This window comes from Helobdella robusta (assembly GCF_000326865.2).
Source record: "Helobdella robusta unplaced genomic scaffold HELROscaffold_92, whole genome shotgun sequence".
NCBI lineage: Eukaryota > Metazoa > Annelida > Clitellata > Rhynchobdellida > Glossiphoniidae > Helobdella > Helobdella robusta.
The window spans coordinates 97,106-116,377 of NW_008705527.1; the positions used below are offsets into that span (position 1 = coordinate 97,106).

The following is a 19,272-nucleotide window of genomic DNA, read 5'->3' on the forward strand; positions in this document are numbered from 1 at the left end:
TAAAAAATGGCTGCTAACCTAAATTCTCCTTTGAAAATTTTATCCAAAGTCAGCATGATGTTGGAGGAATATTTTCTAGGCAGGCATAAAAAGCCTTCAGATCTAGAAAAATAAAAAATATTCTTAAAACTGGAAAAAATAAAATAAAAAAAGCAAATAAACATTTGCCAAAATATATAAATAAATAAGCTTAATATATACTGAAAAAAAAATTATTCAATATTTTCTCAAACCTAATTGGATCAGAGTTAATTCCAATCACCGGTTTGTTAGGCACTTGAATTTTGCTGGCAGCCAATAGGAACGTGCCATCTCCACCACACGTGAAAATAGCATCTGCCCAATCAATTAGTTGGGGCCTGAAGTTGTAGCGTTGCACTAATCTGTACTTTATTCCTCGTTTCCTGGTTGGAAGAAACAAAAATTTACTTACACAACCTAACATGATTTTAATTTGAACAAATTTATAAAATTATTAAAAAGTGAATTTAAATTTTTAAGATTAATAAATTTGAAAAATATATTAAATGTACTCAAAAGCATTCTCCAGATCCAGTAAACTTTTTATGTATTCTTGGTGGCGTAGGTAGAGAAAATCATAATTAGAACCCTTTTTGTTGATCTGAAATTTGAAAAATTTTGAAAAATCATTAAAATATTCCTATTAAAAGTCAATCTTGAGTTTTAGTATCAAAATAATTATAACAAAAAATAAATATAAAATGAACAACAGGACTGACGTAAATTTTGAGTTGATCCTCAGTCAGATCAGGCTTCAAAATGTATTTCTCATATTCGTACCTGGTCACCTTCCTAACAATTACTGCTTTCTCTAATTTAAAATTTCCGGCTTCCCCGAATTTTTTCTGATCCAGAGGTGGAGCTGGAATGGTGAAGTGCCTTCCCAAAATCAAAACTTGTTCGGAATCTAATTTTAAAACTTTCGAAACAAGGTTCTTTGACAGTAATTTACGACCGATGCAGAACATTATTACCAGTAGTATAACTTTTTAGTTTAACTGTGTTTTCATTCGAAAAATATTACTAAAGTAATAATTATTTTAATATAATTATTAAAGATCCGACACCAAATTTTACTATTAATTCTGTTTTTTTTTTATTAAAACCGAAAAAACTTCAGCTCGTGATCGGAAATTGAAATCTTTCAACAAAAAATCCTTTCTTCCTTTAAAAACATCTTACAACCCTTCTCTACTCAAACTCCAGTTCAAGTTTTCTTAAGAAATAAATTCTCAAATAAAAAACTTTTCTCAACAAATTGGAGAAACCTTACCGCAATGTAGGAATTCACTTTTAAGACAAATCAACAAAAACATGAAATTATTTACTTCTAAATAATTTATATTGGGTCGGGGTTAAACTCGTTCAACGATATACCCATCCTATTTTATTAATTTTATTTGATGTTTTTTAATTAGTCAGGTCACAATCATGGATATAATATATCCATTATTATATATTATATATATCCATGGTCACAATCATCATCATCATCGATATCACAATGAAATGAAATTGAAAATTTTTTAAATTTTTGAAAAAAATATCTTTATTCATTTTATGGTACTACTTTGTTCAATTTAGATACTGTTTGATACATATAACTCAAGGGGAGGCCTATTTACCAGCATACAACACCTTCTTGTGGGTTGAAGCAGGGATACGCAAAGAACCTCAATTTTTTCAACTTTTAATTATTTTCAGTAATGTCTCCCTAGCTCCCAAACCCATTACCTGAATAAATAGGACTATTCGATCAATTCGATCTACGGGTCGAGCTATTGTCGTACTTGGGATTGTTGGCTACGAAAATTGCAGGGATTTTAACGAGCAACTTAATTGAAATATTTACTTGATTTTTATTGCTCAAACATTGTAGTAAATTTTATTTAATTTAATAAATGTTTAATAGAATTATTATTTATTAAATTATTTTTGTTAATTTAAATATAAAATTGGCTTTTGGTCCGGTGAATCCCGGTGGCTTTTTACTAAAGCCGAAGGTTGGCTCAGTAGGATTGAACTATAGTCACCCTTTTTTACACTATTCGATCATGTTAAAAATTTGTTTCCTCATAAAATAAACGGCCTAAATAGATCAAAATTGTTATTTGAACAACTATCTTCATTATATTCAATGAATATTTTACATTCTGCTGGTGCTCATAGAAATTATGGTTGCTGAAATCATAAGTTGGCTTACAGCAGTGGCTTACTGGGTCTCATACAACAGTGTCATAGCGGTTTTCTTTACATATAATGCTTTAAATAAGTCAATATATTCATTTCACAATTATTTTTGTCAGTATAAATATAGAAATTGCTTTTGTCAGGTGAAAAACAGTGGCTTACTGAAGCCGTAGGTTGGCTTAATCGGATTTTTTCTCATGTATACAATACTATGAGATAAATCAATCAAACAATCAGTCAGTCGGTCGGTCGGTCAGCCAGCCAGCCAGTCTGTCTGTCAATCAATCAACCAACCGATCAATCAACCGATCAATCAACTAAATTGAATGAACCAAATAAACAAAAATAAAAACAAAAATAAAAAAAAATTTGCAAGGCCTGTTCAAACTCGGACAAACAGTTAACCGTACAGATCTACAAACAATTTCGAGATTTTAGTAAAGAAAGAAAAACACAGTAGTTGCTTTTATTTGAATTCATTCAAAAATGAAAAGTGACGGTTAATTAAAATTTTAAAATGTCAATAAACAAATATAACAAAATATCGACCGATAAAAATAATTATTATCCATTATTATTATTATCATACACACTCCTTAGAAGTTCTCGAAGGATAATAAACCACGTAACATGAACATTTAGTAAGAACAGTTCACAACATATCATAATGACTAAATCAACATACTAAACAGAAATAATTTATACATGCATATATACAAAGTAACGAATAAATAAATAGACATGCATATATACAAAGTAATGAATAAATAAATAGACATTATTAAAAAGATTGTTCAAAAAGGTAAAATTTAAGGCGACGACGAGAATGAAATGTAGTTTGGTTTGTTGGTGTGGTGTTGTGAAGCGAAAACGAACACATCACACAAAACTAGTAAGAAGTCGCAAGAATAATAGTCAGTCACCTACCTATAATAAAATTACTCTCAGGGCCATAGCTTACTTATAAACATTGACTCAACTCACTTACCTACAAATTTGTATTTCTCGTTTTAGATGTTTCAAGTATTTTATTTAACATATTTTAGCGTTTTTATTTTACTTGAAGCTTTTTAACTAATGTTAAGCCCTAGCCTACCTACAATTGTTTAACTCATCTCAGTCCCTAACTTACCTATGAATTAAATTAAAGCCCGGTTCACGGTAAAGAAAATATAAAGTTGAAGAGAAACATAGCAACAACGACACCGAATGAATGGTTGTTGTGTATGTATGTGTTGTATTGATGTGTGTGTGTGTAAATGTGCGGGCGCGCACTCTCCAGAAACTTCACTCACTACCGACGAACCTCCATTGCATCGACCATCATCTGACACGCATCGATGGAATGGATTTGACCGGATACTGGAAAATAAATTGAAAAAAAAAAAATTAATTCACTAAAATAAAATACAAGCAATTGGAAAAAATAGACAACTTATCTTTTTGAGATAACACTCAATCTTTGTTCAAATTCGAGTACTTTCAAAGGTACAATGAGACAAAAACAAATTTACCTTTAACATTATCTTCGATTTGTCATCGGAACGATCATCATGAGAACACCATCGGAAACGTGCTGACGCCCACCACAGCCCACCTCTCATCATTCTGTAGACAAGTTTTTATTAATTAGCGAAGTAGTAAATCAAGAAACAAAGGAACGAACGAATAAATGATTAACTGAATGATTGAACGATTGGTTGAATGAATAAATTAACTAATTAATCAACCAATGATTTAATGAATGAATAGAATGAATCAATGAATAAATTAACTGAGGAATAATTTGAAAGATAGTGATAAAATGAATGAATGAATGAGAAAAATAAAAAAAGAAACTAAATCATACTTCAAAAACCGTCGTTGTTGTTATCTTCGAATTGTCATCGGAACGATCATCATGAGACCTATATATATATATATATATAAAATATATATATATATATATATATATATATATATATATATATATATATATATATATATATGTTACTTTTATCAACAATTAATAAAAAATTTTCAATTTGATTTCGCCGCGATATCGATGATGACGATTTTGACCTGACTGATTAAAAAGCATCAATGAAAATTTTTAAAATAGGATGGAAAATTTGTTATATTGAGATATTCGTATATAAAGCGAGCAAAAGTTTAATATTAAAGCGCTTATAAATCAGCTTGGCTTGGCTCGTCTTGAAATTGGATGTTAAGCTAGGTGTGGTCTCAAACTTTTTGGAATTCTCTCAGAAAAATTTGAACTGCACGCGCACATATGTAGCACTGATTACTGTTGCTTCAATAATGAATTTATATACTATATATATAAAGCGAGCAAAATTTTAATATAAAAGCGCTTATAAATCTACGCATATTGGCTCAGCTTGGCTCGGCTTGGAATTGGATGTTAAGCAAGGTAATGAATTTATATAATATATATATATATATATGTATATATATATATATATTAATTTTAATATATATATATTTATATATATATATATATATATATATATATATTAACTAGAATCCATGTATACAAATAATTAATATGATTATATGTTCATATAAAAAGCAATATAGCAGATTCAACCAGCCAATCAGAAAGTTTCGAAGGCGTTCGATCGTTGACGTCAATTTAGTACGGTTGTTAAGACTGTATAATAGTGTACTACATACATTAAAAAAGTTTTTTACTGATGTGAATGATTGAAACGATGAGAATGTATTGTTGAAACTAGTATAAATAGGAGCTGAGACAGCATGAAAATCAGATCAGGCATTCTGCCTCGCTTAAGGCTTGAAGCGGTCTGTCTGATCTAATTTTTTTTTATTTTGTTATATAGAGTTATATAGATTTATATAGAGTTGCGCGGCTATATATGTTTGTCTGTGGTTTGTATGTTTGTATTTTTTTATTTTAGGTGGGTTCTTTAGCGGTTGCTCATACATACATACATACATACATACATTAAGTTTGTTTTTTGTGGTAGTATGTTATGTTCTATTTTGCTCCTTTTTCTCTTTCTTCATGAGTCTTGAGTTAAGTTAATGAAACATAAGTAGGTGAGATTAAAAATTAATTTATTATATAGGTAGGCTAGGGCATAAGGTAATTTAGTTACATAGGTAGGTTAGGGACTTCTATTCTTTTACTTTTACTTGGTGGTGTGTATTTTGTTTTGTATTTTGTTTTGTTTCACACGATACATTCAACAGGTACGCGGTGGTTCCTGGTTTTAGTGGAATTTTTATTGATTGAATTTGGTAGTTTGAATGATTATAGAGTTTGCGCGGTTATATAGAGTTTGCGCGGTTATATAGAGTTTGCGCGGTTATATAGAGTTATATAGAGTTATATAGAGTTATATAGAGTTATATAGAGTTATATAGAGTTATATAGAGTTATATAGAGTTATATAGAGTTATATAGAGTTATATAGAGTTATATAGAGTTATATAGAGTTATATAGAGTTATATAGAGTTATATAGAGTTATATAGAGTTATATAGAGTTATATAGAGTTATATAGAGTTATATAGAGTTATATAGAGTTATATAGAGTTATATAGAGTTATATAGAGTTATATAGAGTTATATAGAGTTATATAGAGTTATATAGAGTTATATAGAGTTATATAGAGTTATATAGAGTTATTAGAGCATAAATCCTATATAGATACCTTTTTAGAGGTTCTTTCCTTTGCCGACCGGTCGGCTTCTTTGCGTTTCTCTATTTTCATTTTAATTAATTAAATAAATAAGATTTTTCCATTTATTTAGGTTCATTTAGGTTCATTCAGGTTCATTCAGGTTGATGCTTCCAGAGCAGTTCATCGTGGAAGATCAGAATGGTTGTGATGTCACGCTACGTTCGTTCATTCAGCGGCAAAGAATGCACGCCTGGCTGTGGCTCGTTTTATGTTTTTTTTGCGGTTCTTTTTTTTGCCAGTTGGCTGGCTTTTCCGGCTGGCGAATTTCACCGCGGCTCGTTTCTTTATTTTCATTTAAATTAATTAAATAAATAAGATTTTTTCATTTCATTCAGGTTGTGGCTTCCATAGGAGTTCATCATGGAAGATATCAGGCCACGTTCGTTCATTCAGTGGCAAAGAACACATGCCTGGCTGGGATACGTTTTATTCTTTTTTCTCTGTAATTTAACATTAAGTAAGAATGCATACACGCACACATATACACACACAATTACATTAAGTAGCTATATAGGTAGGTTAGATAGGCATAATTTTAATTGTAGGTAGGATATATAGGAAGCATCGAACACTAATGTAGTTGATTAGGTAGGCGCGTAAGTTTATCGCTTCTATTTTTTCTTGCACCCACATTACACGCATCAGCGTATTACACACACACACACACAAATACATACATAAACACATATGTTAGTATTTGAGCGTAATTTTACTTTCATTACACATTCTAATTTATTATTACTAAGGTTGAGAATAATTTAATTTCATAGGTAGTTAAGGGCAATAATGTAATTCTAGGAACAATCTTGTAATGTAAATTAAAAGGCTATGAATGTATCGATAGGTAGGTTAATTATAAGTTTTACATTATTATTATTATTATGTTGGAGCCCAAGGCATTACGTAGGTGGTGGGGTGGGTGCCGAAAGGCCAATGAATTGGGCTCTTGAGTTTTGTAATTTTAGGTAAGCTAAGGCCATAATGTAATGAATAGGTAGGTTAAAGCTACGTTGTAACACATACTCATTAATAGATTTAAGGTTTAAGTTTTATATTGTTATTACTAAGTTGGAGCCCAAGGCATTACGTAGGTGGTGGGGTGGGTGCCGATTGGCCAATGAATTGGGCTCTTGAGTTTTGCAATTTTAGGTAAGCTAGGGCTCAATTGTAATGAATAGGTAAGTTGAGGGTACGATAGCCGATAGACTCTGAATTTCGAAGTCTCTTGTCAGAAGTAAGCCTTGGTGGCCAGTGGTGAACCGGCAATGGTTTAATATCCGGACGGCAATGGTTTACTATCTGCACAGTAATGATTTACTATGCAGCACGACCATAGTCTACTACCCGCACGGCTTCCGGACGGCAAATGGTTTACTATCCGCACGGCAATAGTCTACTATCCGCACGGCAATGGTTTACTATCCGGTGCCCTGGCTATCGGTGAATCTCTGTGCAAGGAGGGAGAATGAAGGGGGACTTTCGACTATCGTACCATTATCAATTTAATATAGATTAGTTAAGGTAATTGAATAGGTAGATAGAATTATTTTTATTAAGCAATTTGAGATGCAGGCACCGCTAAGCTTTCTGATGAGAATTTTCTCTTTCTCCATTCCACGGCTGTGTTTCAGCAACAATCTCGAGGAGGACTGGCACCAGTTTTGGAGTACAACGTAAGAACTGGAAAGCATTCAACATTCTTCCTTTGTCGAATGGACGACGGTAAGTTTTTTTTACATTTTAATCTCTTTATTATTTTCAGTTATTATTTATTTGCCATTATTTCCATTTTATAATTTTTTGCTTCTAAGATTCTAACATTCATTTACTACTACGCTAATAAAAAAAATTGTCTACAGAATGATGAGAGGTGGGCAGTGGTGGGAGTCAGCACGTTTCAGATGATGGTCTCATGATGATTTACATATGATGATGCTGGTGTAGGAAGAATCAGCTAGTTGGCTGTTCGACTGACACTCAGAAGTTCGGATGAAATCTTGTATGCCGATCTGAATGTGGTGGTCGGTGCAATGGATTACAGTAACGACGATTTTTGAAGTAAGGTTTAGTTTCGTTTTTTTTCTTTTTCTCATTCATTCATTTTTCCCCTCAACCTTTCAAATTATTCTTCCATTAATTGACGTTAATTCATTCTATTCTTTCATTCATTCTTTTAACTAATTATTTAATCATTCAGTTCAATCATTTATTCGTTTGTTCCTTTGTTCCTTGATTTACTACTGTGCTAATAAAAATAACTTTTTTACAGAATGATGAGAGGTTGGCTGTGGTGGGCGTCAGCATGTTTCAGATGGTGGTCTCATGATGATCGTTCCGATGACAATTTGAAGAAAACAACAACGACGATTTTTGAAGTATGGTTTAGTTTTTTTTACTTTTCTCATTCATTTTATCACTATCTTTCAAATTATTCCTCCATTAATTGATTCATTCTATTCATTCGTTAAATCATTGATTGATTAATTAATTATTCATTCATTCAAACAATCATTCAATCATTCAGTTAATCATTTATTCGTTCGTTCTTTTGTTCCTTGATTATTTACCAACACGCTAATTAAAAAAACTTGTCTACAGAATGATGAGAGGTGGGCTGTGGTGGGCGTCAGCATGTTTCAGATGGTGGTCTCATGATGATCGTTCAGATGACAATTTGAAGAACAATTAAAAGAAAATTTGTTCTTGTCCCATCGTACCATTGAAAGTACTCGAATTTGTCATCTCAATAACATAAGTTGCCTTTTTTTCCAATGGCTTGTGTTTTTATTTTAAAGAATTATTTTTTTTTTCAATTTAGTGTTTTTCAGTATCCGGTCAAATTCATTCCATCGATGCGTGTCAGATGATGGTCGGTGCAATGGAGGTTCGTCCGTAGTGAATGAAGAAGTTTTTGGAGAGTACACGCCCGCACATTTACACACACACACATCAATACAACAAACGTACACAACATCCATTCATTCAGTGTCGTTGTTGTTATGTTTTTCTTCAACTTTCTATTTTCTTTACCAGACTTAATTTAATTCGTAGGTAAGTTAGGGATTGAGATGAGTTGAACAATCGTAGGTAGGCTAGGACTTAACATTAGTTAAAAAGTTTCAAATAAAATAAAAGCACTGAAATATGTAAAATAAAATACTTAAAACATGTAAAATTCCAAAAACGTAAAAAAACATATTTGTAGGTAGATGAGTTGAGTTAATGATTATAAGTAAGCTATGGCCCTGAGAGTAATTTAATTGTAGGTAGGTGACTGACTACTATTCTTGCGACTTTTTACTAGTTTTTTGTGATGTGTTTGTTTTCGCTTCACAGCCCCACACCAACAAAACAAACTACATTTTATTCTCGTCGTCGCCTTATATTTTACCTTTTTGAACAATCTTTTTAATAACGTCTATTTATTTATTTAATTATTTATTAAATGTTGACTTGTTTCTAGTTTTTTTTAATTTGGTTACATAATTTTTGGATTTTTCTAGTTTTTTTTTAATTTGGTTATATAATTTTTGGATATTTCTTGATTTAATAAAAACAACTATTGTGTTTTTCTTTCTTTACTAAAATCTCGAAATTGTTTGTAGATCTGTACAGTTAAGTGTTTGTTCGAGTTTGAACAAGTCTTGCAAATATTTTTCAAATATGGTTCATTGATTGGTCGATTGGTTGGTTGATTAGTTGATTGAATGAATGGTTGGTTAGTTGATTGATTGGTTGATTGATTGATTGATCTCATAGTATTGTATATGAAAAAAAAATCCGCTTAAGCCAACATACGGCTTTACTTGGCCACTGTATTTCACCAGACAAAAGCAATTTCTTTATTTATATTGACAAAAATAATTGTGAAATGAATATATTGACTTATTTAAAGCATTATATGTAAAGAAAACCGCCATGACACTGTTGTATGAGACCCAGTAAGCCACTGCTGTAAGCCACCAGCAGAATGTAAAATATTCATTGAATATAATGAAGATAGTTGTTCAAATAACAATTTTGATCTATTTAGGCCGTTTATTTTATGAGGAAACAAATTTTTAACATGATCGAATAGTGTAAAAAAAAGGGTGACTATAGTTCAATCCAACTAAGCCAACCTTCGGCTTTAGTAAAAAGCCACCGGATTTCACAAGACCAAAAGTATAATTTTTATATTCAAATTAACAACAATATTTTAATAATACATAATTTTATTTAATAAAATCATAATTTTATTTAATAAAATTGAAGAGAATTACCACAATGTTTTAAGCATATTAAGTCAAGTAAATATTTCATATAGCTTGCTCGTTAAAATCCATGCAATTTCGTAAGCCAATAATCCAACCATGTCAAATAGCCCGACGCTTGACTCGAACGATAATAAATCACCCTCCAAATCTTTTCCAGAAGTAAGCTTCTTGTTCGACCGTTTAAAGTGAGCGAAGGCCTTTATATTTGTTTTAGTTATGTGGTCGGGCCTCAACTGATATTTAAAAATAACTTTTGTACATAGTTTACTTTTAAAAGTTTGGTTGTGTTTTTTTAAAAGTGAACATCTTCGAATTCTTTGACAAAATGAATAAAATTTAAAAAATATGATTAAATAAATATTTTGGGAAATTTTAAATTTATATATTTAATAATTAGTCACGTTCAATTAAAATTTTTTTTATAAAACTTCTGCTTTAAACTTTTAATGTGCGTTAATTTTTTTAATTCGGAATAAGTTAAAAAGAGGGGGAATTACTGAGTTAGTAATTTAGTTTGTCAAAGTATAATTTCTTAACTTAACTAATTAGCTCATCTAAAAAAGCTTGAGCGAAAAAAATGGCTGCAGAAATTAAGCCTCTTGAACAAAACAGTGATGAAATCAGATCTGGTTTTGGTAGAAAATTGAATTTACTGAGTACCATAGAAGGTGTTCCACTGGACATCAACATGGCCGTCTTGTTGGGGGGTGAGGAAGAAGGGGTCGCAGCTGTTTCTGAAGACAAGTTGGTCTTCAATTTATTTTTTGTTTTAATTTTTTTGCTGTCATTATTGATTATGTTATTGCTTTATTAATATAGTTTATAAGTTATAAGTTTTATTAATTATAATGATAATTATAATTAAATTATAATTATAATTAAATTATAATTTAATTAATTATAATTTTATTATATTTATAAGTTTAATTATAAGTTTATTTATAATAATTAAAATTTAAATAGTTACTTTATAATTACATTAGTGATTAGAATTAGTAGATAGTAATAGATAGAAGGAAAAATTGTAAATAAATGAGTAAAATAGTTTAAAAATTAATTTAACTTTAAAGAACAGTCAGAATATGGTTGAAAAAAAATAAAGGAAAATATTGGGGCAGTGTTTGCCAACATTTGCCAGGTATGTTATTATTGTTAGTTTTATTATAATTTAATAATATTAATAATAATTATTATTATTATTATATTATAATATTTTTTTTATTATTTATATATATTTATTTTAACACATAAAATAATTCAGCTACAGCTAGTAGCATATACTACCAGAAAGACAAGCACAAAATCTATGTGGGCCTCAACAATGGAACAGTTATGGTAATGTTGGTTTTTAATTATTTGTTTTATTATTTGTAGAAGTTATTCATTTTATTATTTGTTATAATTAAATTATATATTTTATTATTTATTATTTGTAATAATTAATATTAATGATGACCTGACCATAGCCAGACCAGACTTCTTTACCCACGTACCATCTTATAATAATAAAATATTAGATAAAATAATTATTTTTTTATTTTAATAATTAATTTAATTGTTAGTTTTATTATAATATATTAATAATAATTATATTTAATTTGTATTAATTATTTCAATCATTTTTTTCATCATTTGCAAGGACTTTGTTATAACAGATAATGGTACCAAGTTATCTCACATTAGGGACGTGTTAGGTGGGGATTTATTTTATTTTATCCATTCTTTGGTTTGTTTTTAATTTTGTGGTTTATTTATTTTTTCAACTTTGTAGTTTATCATCATTAAACTTATCAAATAATTGTTTATAAAATTTTTCTTTTATTATAAATTTAAATTTTTAAAATATTGAAAAATTAATATCATAACTCCCCTGTTATAGCTCATGTAGATAGAATAACGTGCATAGAAGTTATACCTGCGTTAAAATTTGTTTTCACTGGCTCCAAAGATACGTATCTGCAATGGCACTGCTCAGAATCGGGGAAGAAATTAGGAAAATTTAAAATCGACGTTTGGATTAGTTCTCTATGGTTAGCCATTTTTTGTCGTATCTGTGTGTGTGGTGACAATATGATTTATTGCATTCTTTGTTTCTCTTGTATGTATGTTTGCATCTATGTTTTATTTTGTTTGTTTGTTTCTAGTTTTTATTTTCAAGTCTCAACCTAAACTTCTAATATAATTTTTACTCAATAGCTTTGACCTGGCCTCAAAATGTCTGTTCGTTGGTGACCTCTCTGGACAGATAACTGTACTAAAGATGGTTGAAGGTTCAGCTCATTTTATCACCGTTCTCAAAGGACATACTGGTGTATATAATTTTTGTTGAATTGTTTCCAAAAATTTTTTTTCAGATATGTCACATCTGTTTAATGATATAAAACTTTGTTTGCTTGTTTATTTTCTGTTTGTCTGTCTGCTTGTTTGTTTGTCTGCCAGCTATTTTAAACGAATGAATATATAATAAGTGAATAAATAAATAACAGTTAATCTTTCTGAATTCAAAAGCATCAGTAAGATGCCTAGCCTGGGACAACGAGAATAGTCTATTATTTTCTGGAGGGGGTGACAACACCATTGTAGTTTGGGATATTGGCAGCAGGAAGGGGACTACTGTGGAACTATCTGGCCATCAGTTTGTTCTTATTTTGGTTATAATTAATAATTTAATGAATTTTTAAAATTTATCGTGATAAATCTGTAAATAAATAATTAGGCTTGATTCATTTTTATTATATTTATAAATTAGGTAAGATCTAATTAAAAACTATGTATTGTATATTTTTAAATGAATAAATAAAGTAGTTTTTTTTCAACATAATAATATTTAACTAACAGAGATAGAGTTGAATGCCTGATATACATTCCTACATTCAAGCAGCTGTTGTCAGGGGGTTATGATAGTAACCTCATTATCTGGAATATGGACGCACAAAGAAATTCCGTGAGAATAATATTGATATATTATTATTATTATTACATGTGGTGTAATGGTAAAGTTTCCTGGTCCTCTTGGTGACGCGTTGTAATGACCGGGTTTGAATCCTGAAATATTATTCACACGGTCACTTGAAATATTATTCACACGGTCACTCTCTCTCTCTCTCTCCCTGTGTTTGTGTGTGTGTGTTGTTACGTTAATACCTCAGAAGTATGTGCAGTAAGTATGAATGATCTTTGACCTTTAACCTTTCAACCGTAAACACAGACCCCGGAATGGACGGAGAGTGACAAATGCGAATGTTGCAACGGTCCGTTCTTTTGGAATTTTAAGATGATGTGGGAAATTAAATCGCTAGGTGGCAGGCAGGTACGCTGGGATTTTTTTTCTAATTTTTGTGATTTTTATTTCATTATTTATATCATTTAGAACTAGTTTAATTTTTATTGTTTTTATCATTGTTTTTATTATTATTATTTTTTATTATTTTTATGACTAGCACCATTGCAGAAAGTGTGGAAAGGCTATCTGCGCTAAGTGCAGCTCCAACGTCTCCATACTACCGCAGTACGGCTTCGAGTACCCCGTCAGACTGTGCCTCAACTGTCATGCTAATCTTACCAGCGAAGAGTAATTTTATTTAGTTATCATAATTATATTATAATTTATTCATTTGTTACTCTTCAAGTATTTGTCAGGGGTATCAGTCAACAACTACGAACATACAGCACATTAAGAGTTTATTTTTTCACAATGCTCTCTCATTTAATTATTATTATTAAATAATAAATACATAGATTATTTGATTATCGCATTAATTTAATAATTATTATTAAAAGAATAAATATATAAATTATGTAATCATCACCGAAATTAATATTTAAATTAATTCTAGACTACAGCCACTGGCCACGTTTTATCACCTGAAGCACAGAATTGTGCACGCCGACGCTGACATCAACACTAAAAGACTACTGACAGTCGGGAAGGATAGAGTCATTAAGGTTCCCCACTATTTTTCATTTAATTAATTAATTAATCAATTAATTATTTTATTTATTCAATTGAATTATTGATTGCGTGATAATAAAAATAATGATTTTTTTTAGATCTGGGAGATGGTAGATAATTGGAACTGAATGCAACCTCTTCGTCCGTCGTCAATCTTGAATTTGTTATTTTAATTTGTTTAACTCTTTGTCGTCATGTAACATTCATCTGGTTATTTATTAATTATTTTATTATTTATCAATTATATTATTCAAATATTTTGTCAAATATTTTTACTTTCAGTTCATTGCATTTCAATTTTGTGTAGTACATTTATATCTGAATCTTCATTTTGGTCAACATTTTCTCCGTGAATTCTCACTACTTTTTTACTTGCAATTAAAAAAACTAATAGAAATTTATGAAAGTTAATTAACTTATTTGCTGGTTATTCGTGGAAATATTGTTTTACACGAAATTAGGTTAACCATGCTGACTTTTCGAGAAAATTCCAGAAAAGTCTTATTTGTCTTTATTGAATATTTATAAAATGGCAACGTTGCAACGGTCTCCTTGACCACTGCAGCAAATATAAAAATCGAACAATCGCTTTCAAATATCTCGCATTTAAATATTTCTAATGATTATTTTGTTTAAATAATTTGCCAAATATTACGGATGAGTATGTTTCGCGAGTTTTGCGATGACCCATTTTTCGGGTTCGGCTTTTTTTTGCATTGGAATGTTTAAAAAATTTAAAAAAAAACACGTTTTTTAAATTTAAAATTTTCAACATGGCGTCTTTAAAATTTAATTTGTTAACATTTTCCAATTTGTTAAAAAACAATCTTGAAGTAAATTTCACTTGATCTTTTTTTTTATATTGTTAAGGGTTATTCTAGTCTACTTTTAAATAAATTATAAATTAACTACCCGTGAAAGAAATAATTTTTATATTTTTAAAAATAAGGTAGCTTCAGAGCTTGTTTGTAATTGTAATGTTTGTATGATTTACCATTTGTGATTGGATTAGAGATTAGTTAGAAAATTAGTCCCTCAACAGTCAACACGTATGAGAATTTAATGTTCTAAAAAAGTCTAATTTTTCCCAGATTTTCAGAACATGATCACAGGCGAAAATTGATCAGTGACATGGAGAAGACCCAGAAAAACAGGCACCGTCATGGTCGTCGGGGCGACCAGCAACCAAGCATCCAGGCCCCAAATAATCATCATAGTGGTCGAGAGATGTCGCTCTTTGACCCACTTGAAATGTCTGGCCCTATGTCCCTGTTCAACTCCAGGAGCCCATTCTCTATGATGGATTCTCTGTTGCCTGCTTTTGGAAATTTGCACACCGGTTTTGAAGTCTGTATTTGTGAAAAAAAAATGCATTATTATTGATAAAATTATTGAAACTTATAAAGAGTTTAAATTAATTTTTGACACGACTAAATAAAATTTTGAAATTTTTCTGTTTCTGAAAAATTTTATATGAATTTTTGGTCATAATTATCACTTGGGATAACATAGTTTGATAATTGTATTCATAAAAGTATACTTGATTATCATTTTCTTATTAATAACACTAATTATATTGGCATATATATAATAATTATTATATTATAATATTTTTAGTCCTTTAGCTCAGGCAGTAATGACGTGAACGGTTTTGGCTACTCCTCAATGAAGGTCTCGTCATATGTTAATGATGGCAGTGGCCCACCAAAAGTCTTTGAGGCTGTCCAGTCAACCAAGGTGGCACCTGGAGGTGTAAGTTTTTTTAAAGATTCTCTCCTAGCTTTTTTTACCGACATTTTTCTAGTTTTGTTTTGTTTTTTACTTTTTTCCATAAAAATCATTTCATACCTTATTTTTTAAATTGATTAAATTTATTAATAATTTGCCAAAAAAAATTCTAATTCAGGTTATGCCGTGGATTATTTCATGCCAGATCAAAACATAATTTTCATAATTTATTTTTATTGGTCGTAAATTATTAAAAACAACACCACAATCCCAGTTAAAGGAAACGAAGAAAGCGATGCGGGACACCATGGTCGGTGTCGAGAAGATGTCCCTCGGCCGCCACATCATGGACAAGGGTCACGTGATCACCAGGCAGAAGGACACTAACTCAGGAGATATCAGTGAGAATAGGGATTATATTGGATTTGCCGAAGGTTAGGTTTAGCTAGAGGGGTGGTTATTTAGTATTTTTGGATTATTGGTTCACTTGTTTGTTTGGTTTCCATTCATTTTGTTACAAAAATATTAACATATAATTAAAAAAAAATTTAAGGATGAAATTTAATTCATATTAATTTAATTTAATTTATAATTAAATTATTTTTTTTAAACAGAGGAGGCCAATCAGTTTGACGAGGAATGGGAGAGGGTTATCAGCAAATATTCGGGCAGGAAGAACAAGGCTAACAGGTACCTGGAAAGGAAAAAGTTAGTATCTAAAAATAATAATTATAATAATGTGTGCGTGTGTGTGTGTGTGCGTGTGTGTGTGTGAGTGAGTGAGAGAGGACAAAAAAGAAATAGAGAGATGAGAGGGAGAGAAAGAAAATTCACGCCTCAGGGATACTTTAGTATTTGAATCTAGTCACTGGGAGATAAGCGCCAGGCGCTTTAACTGTTACTCCACCAATTACTAATTATTATTATGATTATTTATAATATTATTAAATATAATAAAATAAAGTTTTATTTAAAAAAAAAAATTTCAGTCTCGCTTTGGAGTGAAGAAATGTATGGACGTGCAGTTTGTTCTAGCCAAGCTAAGTCTAACGAAATAACAACGATATTATTTGGTCTTCAAATTTTTTAGTTTATTTACAAAGATGTAATATAAATATAATAAAATTATAATATAATTAACTATAATAATAAAATTATAATAAAGTTATACATCGTATGTACAAGTATACCATAGCTTAATTACTACCTATCCATTTTTCACAATGCAACATCGAAATTACTCTAGACTTCACTATATAATTTTAATTGTTGTAAAATTGGATTATTGCTTTATTGAATTATTCTTCTCATTTCAATTGGATGTTATGTGTCATTAATTATTATTATGGTTGTTGTCATTGTTGTTGTTGTTGTCGCATAATTAATTGATTGGTCGATTGATTGATTAATGATTACAATGTATTACAAAATCGTCTTCCAAACGTTGTGTTTCTTGTATACGCCATTCAACACATCGGTATCATAAAATGTTCTAAGTCATTTAAATTAATTGTCTTTCTTTGTATGTATGTTTATATATATATATATATATATATATATATATATATATATATATATATATATATATATATATTAGGTAGTGACGATGATAATGATGTTGGTTTATTTCAATTCATCATTCCGTTATATTTGTTGATCATCTTCCTTCATTCAAATGATTTGAGGTGTAATTTTTCAACTTGAAATTTCATTTTTTTTTGGGGGAAATATGAAGTAATATTATTCGCAATTTTCTTATTTTGTTAAATAGGTTGTGTGTGTCTGTTTGTCTATGTGTGTGCGTGTGTGTGTGCGCGTGTGTATAAATGGTTGGGAGGATTATACGCTCCGCTTCCACTAATTATAAAATCTATGAAAAATTATAAAATATATGAAAAATTTGATAGAAATTACTAACTACATTTAGTCACATTATCTGCCAATGCATCTTCTTACTGACAGAAAGAGGTGCATCAACCCAGCTGTCAAAGATGGGGTTATTAATAATGGGTACGTAATGTATTGCAACAAAAATTTTATAGCTTTAAAAAAATGATTAAAATGATAAAATTCATCCATGTTCAATGACAGTTGTTAATTATAATTAATAGTAATTATGGTTATAATATTATGACACGATAATATTATTATAGATATAACAATAATTAGTGTTAAACTGTGGTAGCGTTATAATTATAATGTTAATTAGGATATATATATATATATCAATGATGATTAATAATTAGTAATAAGTATAATAATAATATAATTATATAATGATAACAATAAGTATAATTATTATAACTGAGATTGTATATGGTAGCGATAATATATAGTAGGCGTAACGGTAAAGAGCCTGGCGCTTCTTTCCCAGCAACCATATTCAACTGCAAGCAGATCAAATGCGAGATGTGTGTTTGTTGCTGATGTCTTTGAAGAAAGTTGAAGATAGAATTTTAATAAATACATAAATAAATAAATGAATGTAATACATTAATAACGGTGTACCTGTTATAAAACAACTGACGTAAAACACACGAATGTACATATAATATAGTTCGGATTTTTGTGTGGTAAATTTGAAATAGTTATAAAATTTTAAAATTGTTCTTGTCCTCAAATTTTAATAAAATTATGTAAAAATAAAACAAATGTAATGTAGAAACATTAGCAAATTGTCATCAGTTTAGTAATACAGCAAGGATCGGAAGGAAGACGTATTTTTGCAAAATTACACGAAATAAATCAACTTAAATATTTTTGCTTTGAGATCTTAAAAAAATCCATAAGATTTTACAATAATATATATATATATATATATACAAATACTTACACATACATGAACACATACATGTACGTGTATATAGTTTAACATACATAAGTGTGTGTACGTTTGTGCGTGTGAATTTTTAGATACAAAAAATAAAAATTATTGTTTTTTTTTATTTTGAAACAAATCCACAACAGCTAGCAAAAGAAGTTAAGTTGTATATAGATATATATATTATGAATTTGTGTGTGTGTGTGTGTGTGTGTGTGTGTGTGTGTGTGTGTGTGTGTGTGTGTTGTGTGCATTTAACGAACAACAGTATTAAGGGATAATCATTTTTTTTCGCTTTGAACTATCATAATTACTACAGTAGTTAGTTTCGATCCGTCGAATTGTTTTAAAAAACGCTTTATTAAATAAATAACAAATAATTAATCTTTAATAATTAATTATTTAATTAGCTTTTCTTCATTTCTAAACGTGTTACTGGATTTTCACTTGCAGAACGTTTCATCCTTTTCAACGAGACACGTCTGGCAGCGGACAGTGCAGCACCAGTGAAACTTGCAATGGCATTGTTCCTGGACGATAATCCTCCTCTTGTTGAACCCCCTGCCACAGCACATCAACTTACATCCCTCCAT

The 19,272-nt window shown here is 29.8% G+C and overlaps 4 protein-coding genes across 4 annotated transcripts; 2 read left to right on the forward strand and 2 right to left on the reverse strand.

The window, feature by feature from the left end:
* Positions 1 to 17: 17 nt before the first annotated feature.
* HELRODRAFT_122130 (hypothetical protein) lies at positions 18 to 848 on the reverse strand (the record flags this gene model as incomplete). The annotated part of the gene is made up of 4 exons (XM_009033482.1): positions 18 to 102; positions 234 to 404; positions 534 to 622; positions 741 to 848. Coding segments are annotated over 4 exons (453 nt in total), but the record flags the coding sequence as incomplete, so codon positions are not given.
* Positions 849 to 10,519: 9,671 nt separating this feature from the next.
* Positions 10,520 to 14,531, forward strand: HELRODRAFT_116543 (hypothetical protein). The gene is made up of 12 exons (XM_009033483.1): positions 10,520 to 10,922; positions 11,249 to 11,316; positions 11,440 to 11,513; positions 11,818 to 11,872; positions 12,058 to 12,208; positions 12,375 to 12,487; positions 12,687 to 12,813; positions 13,017 to 13,122; positions 13,387 to 13,488; positions 13,619 to 13,749; positions 14,015 to 14,123; positions 14,229 to 14,531. The coding sequence occupies exons 1-12, from the start codon at positions 10,756 to 10,758 to the stop codon at positions 14,256 to 14,258; spliced, it is 1,233 nt and encodes a 410-aa protein (XP_009031731.1). The 5' UTR covers positions 10,520 to 10,755; the 3' UTR covers positions 14,259 to 14,531.
* Positions 14,532 to 14,761: 230 nt separating this feature from the next.
* HELRODRAFT_104401 (hypothetical protein) lies at positions 14,762 to 17,604 on the forward strand. Its single transcript, XM_009033484.1, has 6 exons — positions 14,762 to 14,828; positions 15,222 to 15,475; positions 15,746 to 15,882; positions 16,133 to 16,292; positions 16,473 to 16,566; positions 16,848 to 17,604. The coding sequence occupies exons 1-6, from the start codon at positions 14,788 to 14,790 to the stop codon at positions 16,861 to 16,863; spliced, it is 702 nt and encodes a 233-aa protein (XP_009031732.1). The 5' UTR covers positions 14,762 to 14,787; the 3' UTR covers positions 16,864 to 17,604.
* Positions 17,605 to 18,661: 1,057 nt separating this feature from the next.
* On the reverse strand, positions 18,662 to 19,272 carry HELRODRAFT_116548 (hypothetical protein; the record flags this gene model as incomplete). Its single annotated transcript, XM_009033485.1, has 1 exon — positions 18,662 to 19,272. The coding sequence occupies one exon, from the start codon at positions 19,270 to 19,272 to the stop codon at positions 19,123 to 19,125; it is 150 nt and encodes a 49-aa protein (XP_009031733.1). The 3' UTR covers positions 18,662 to 19,122.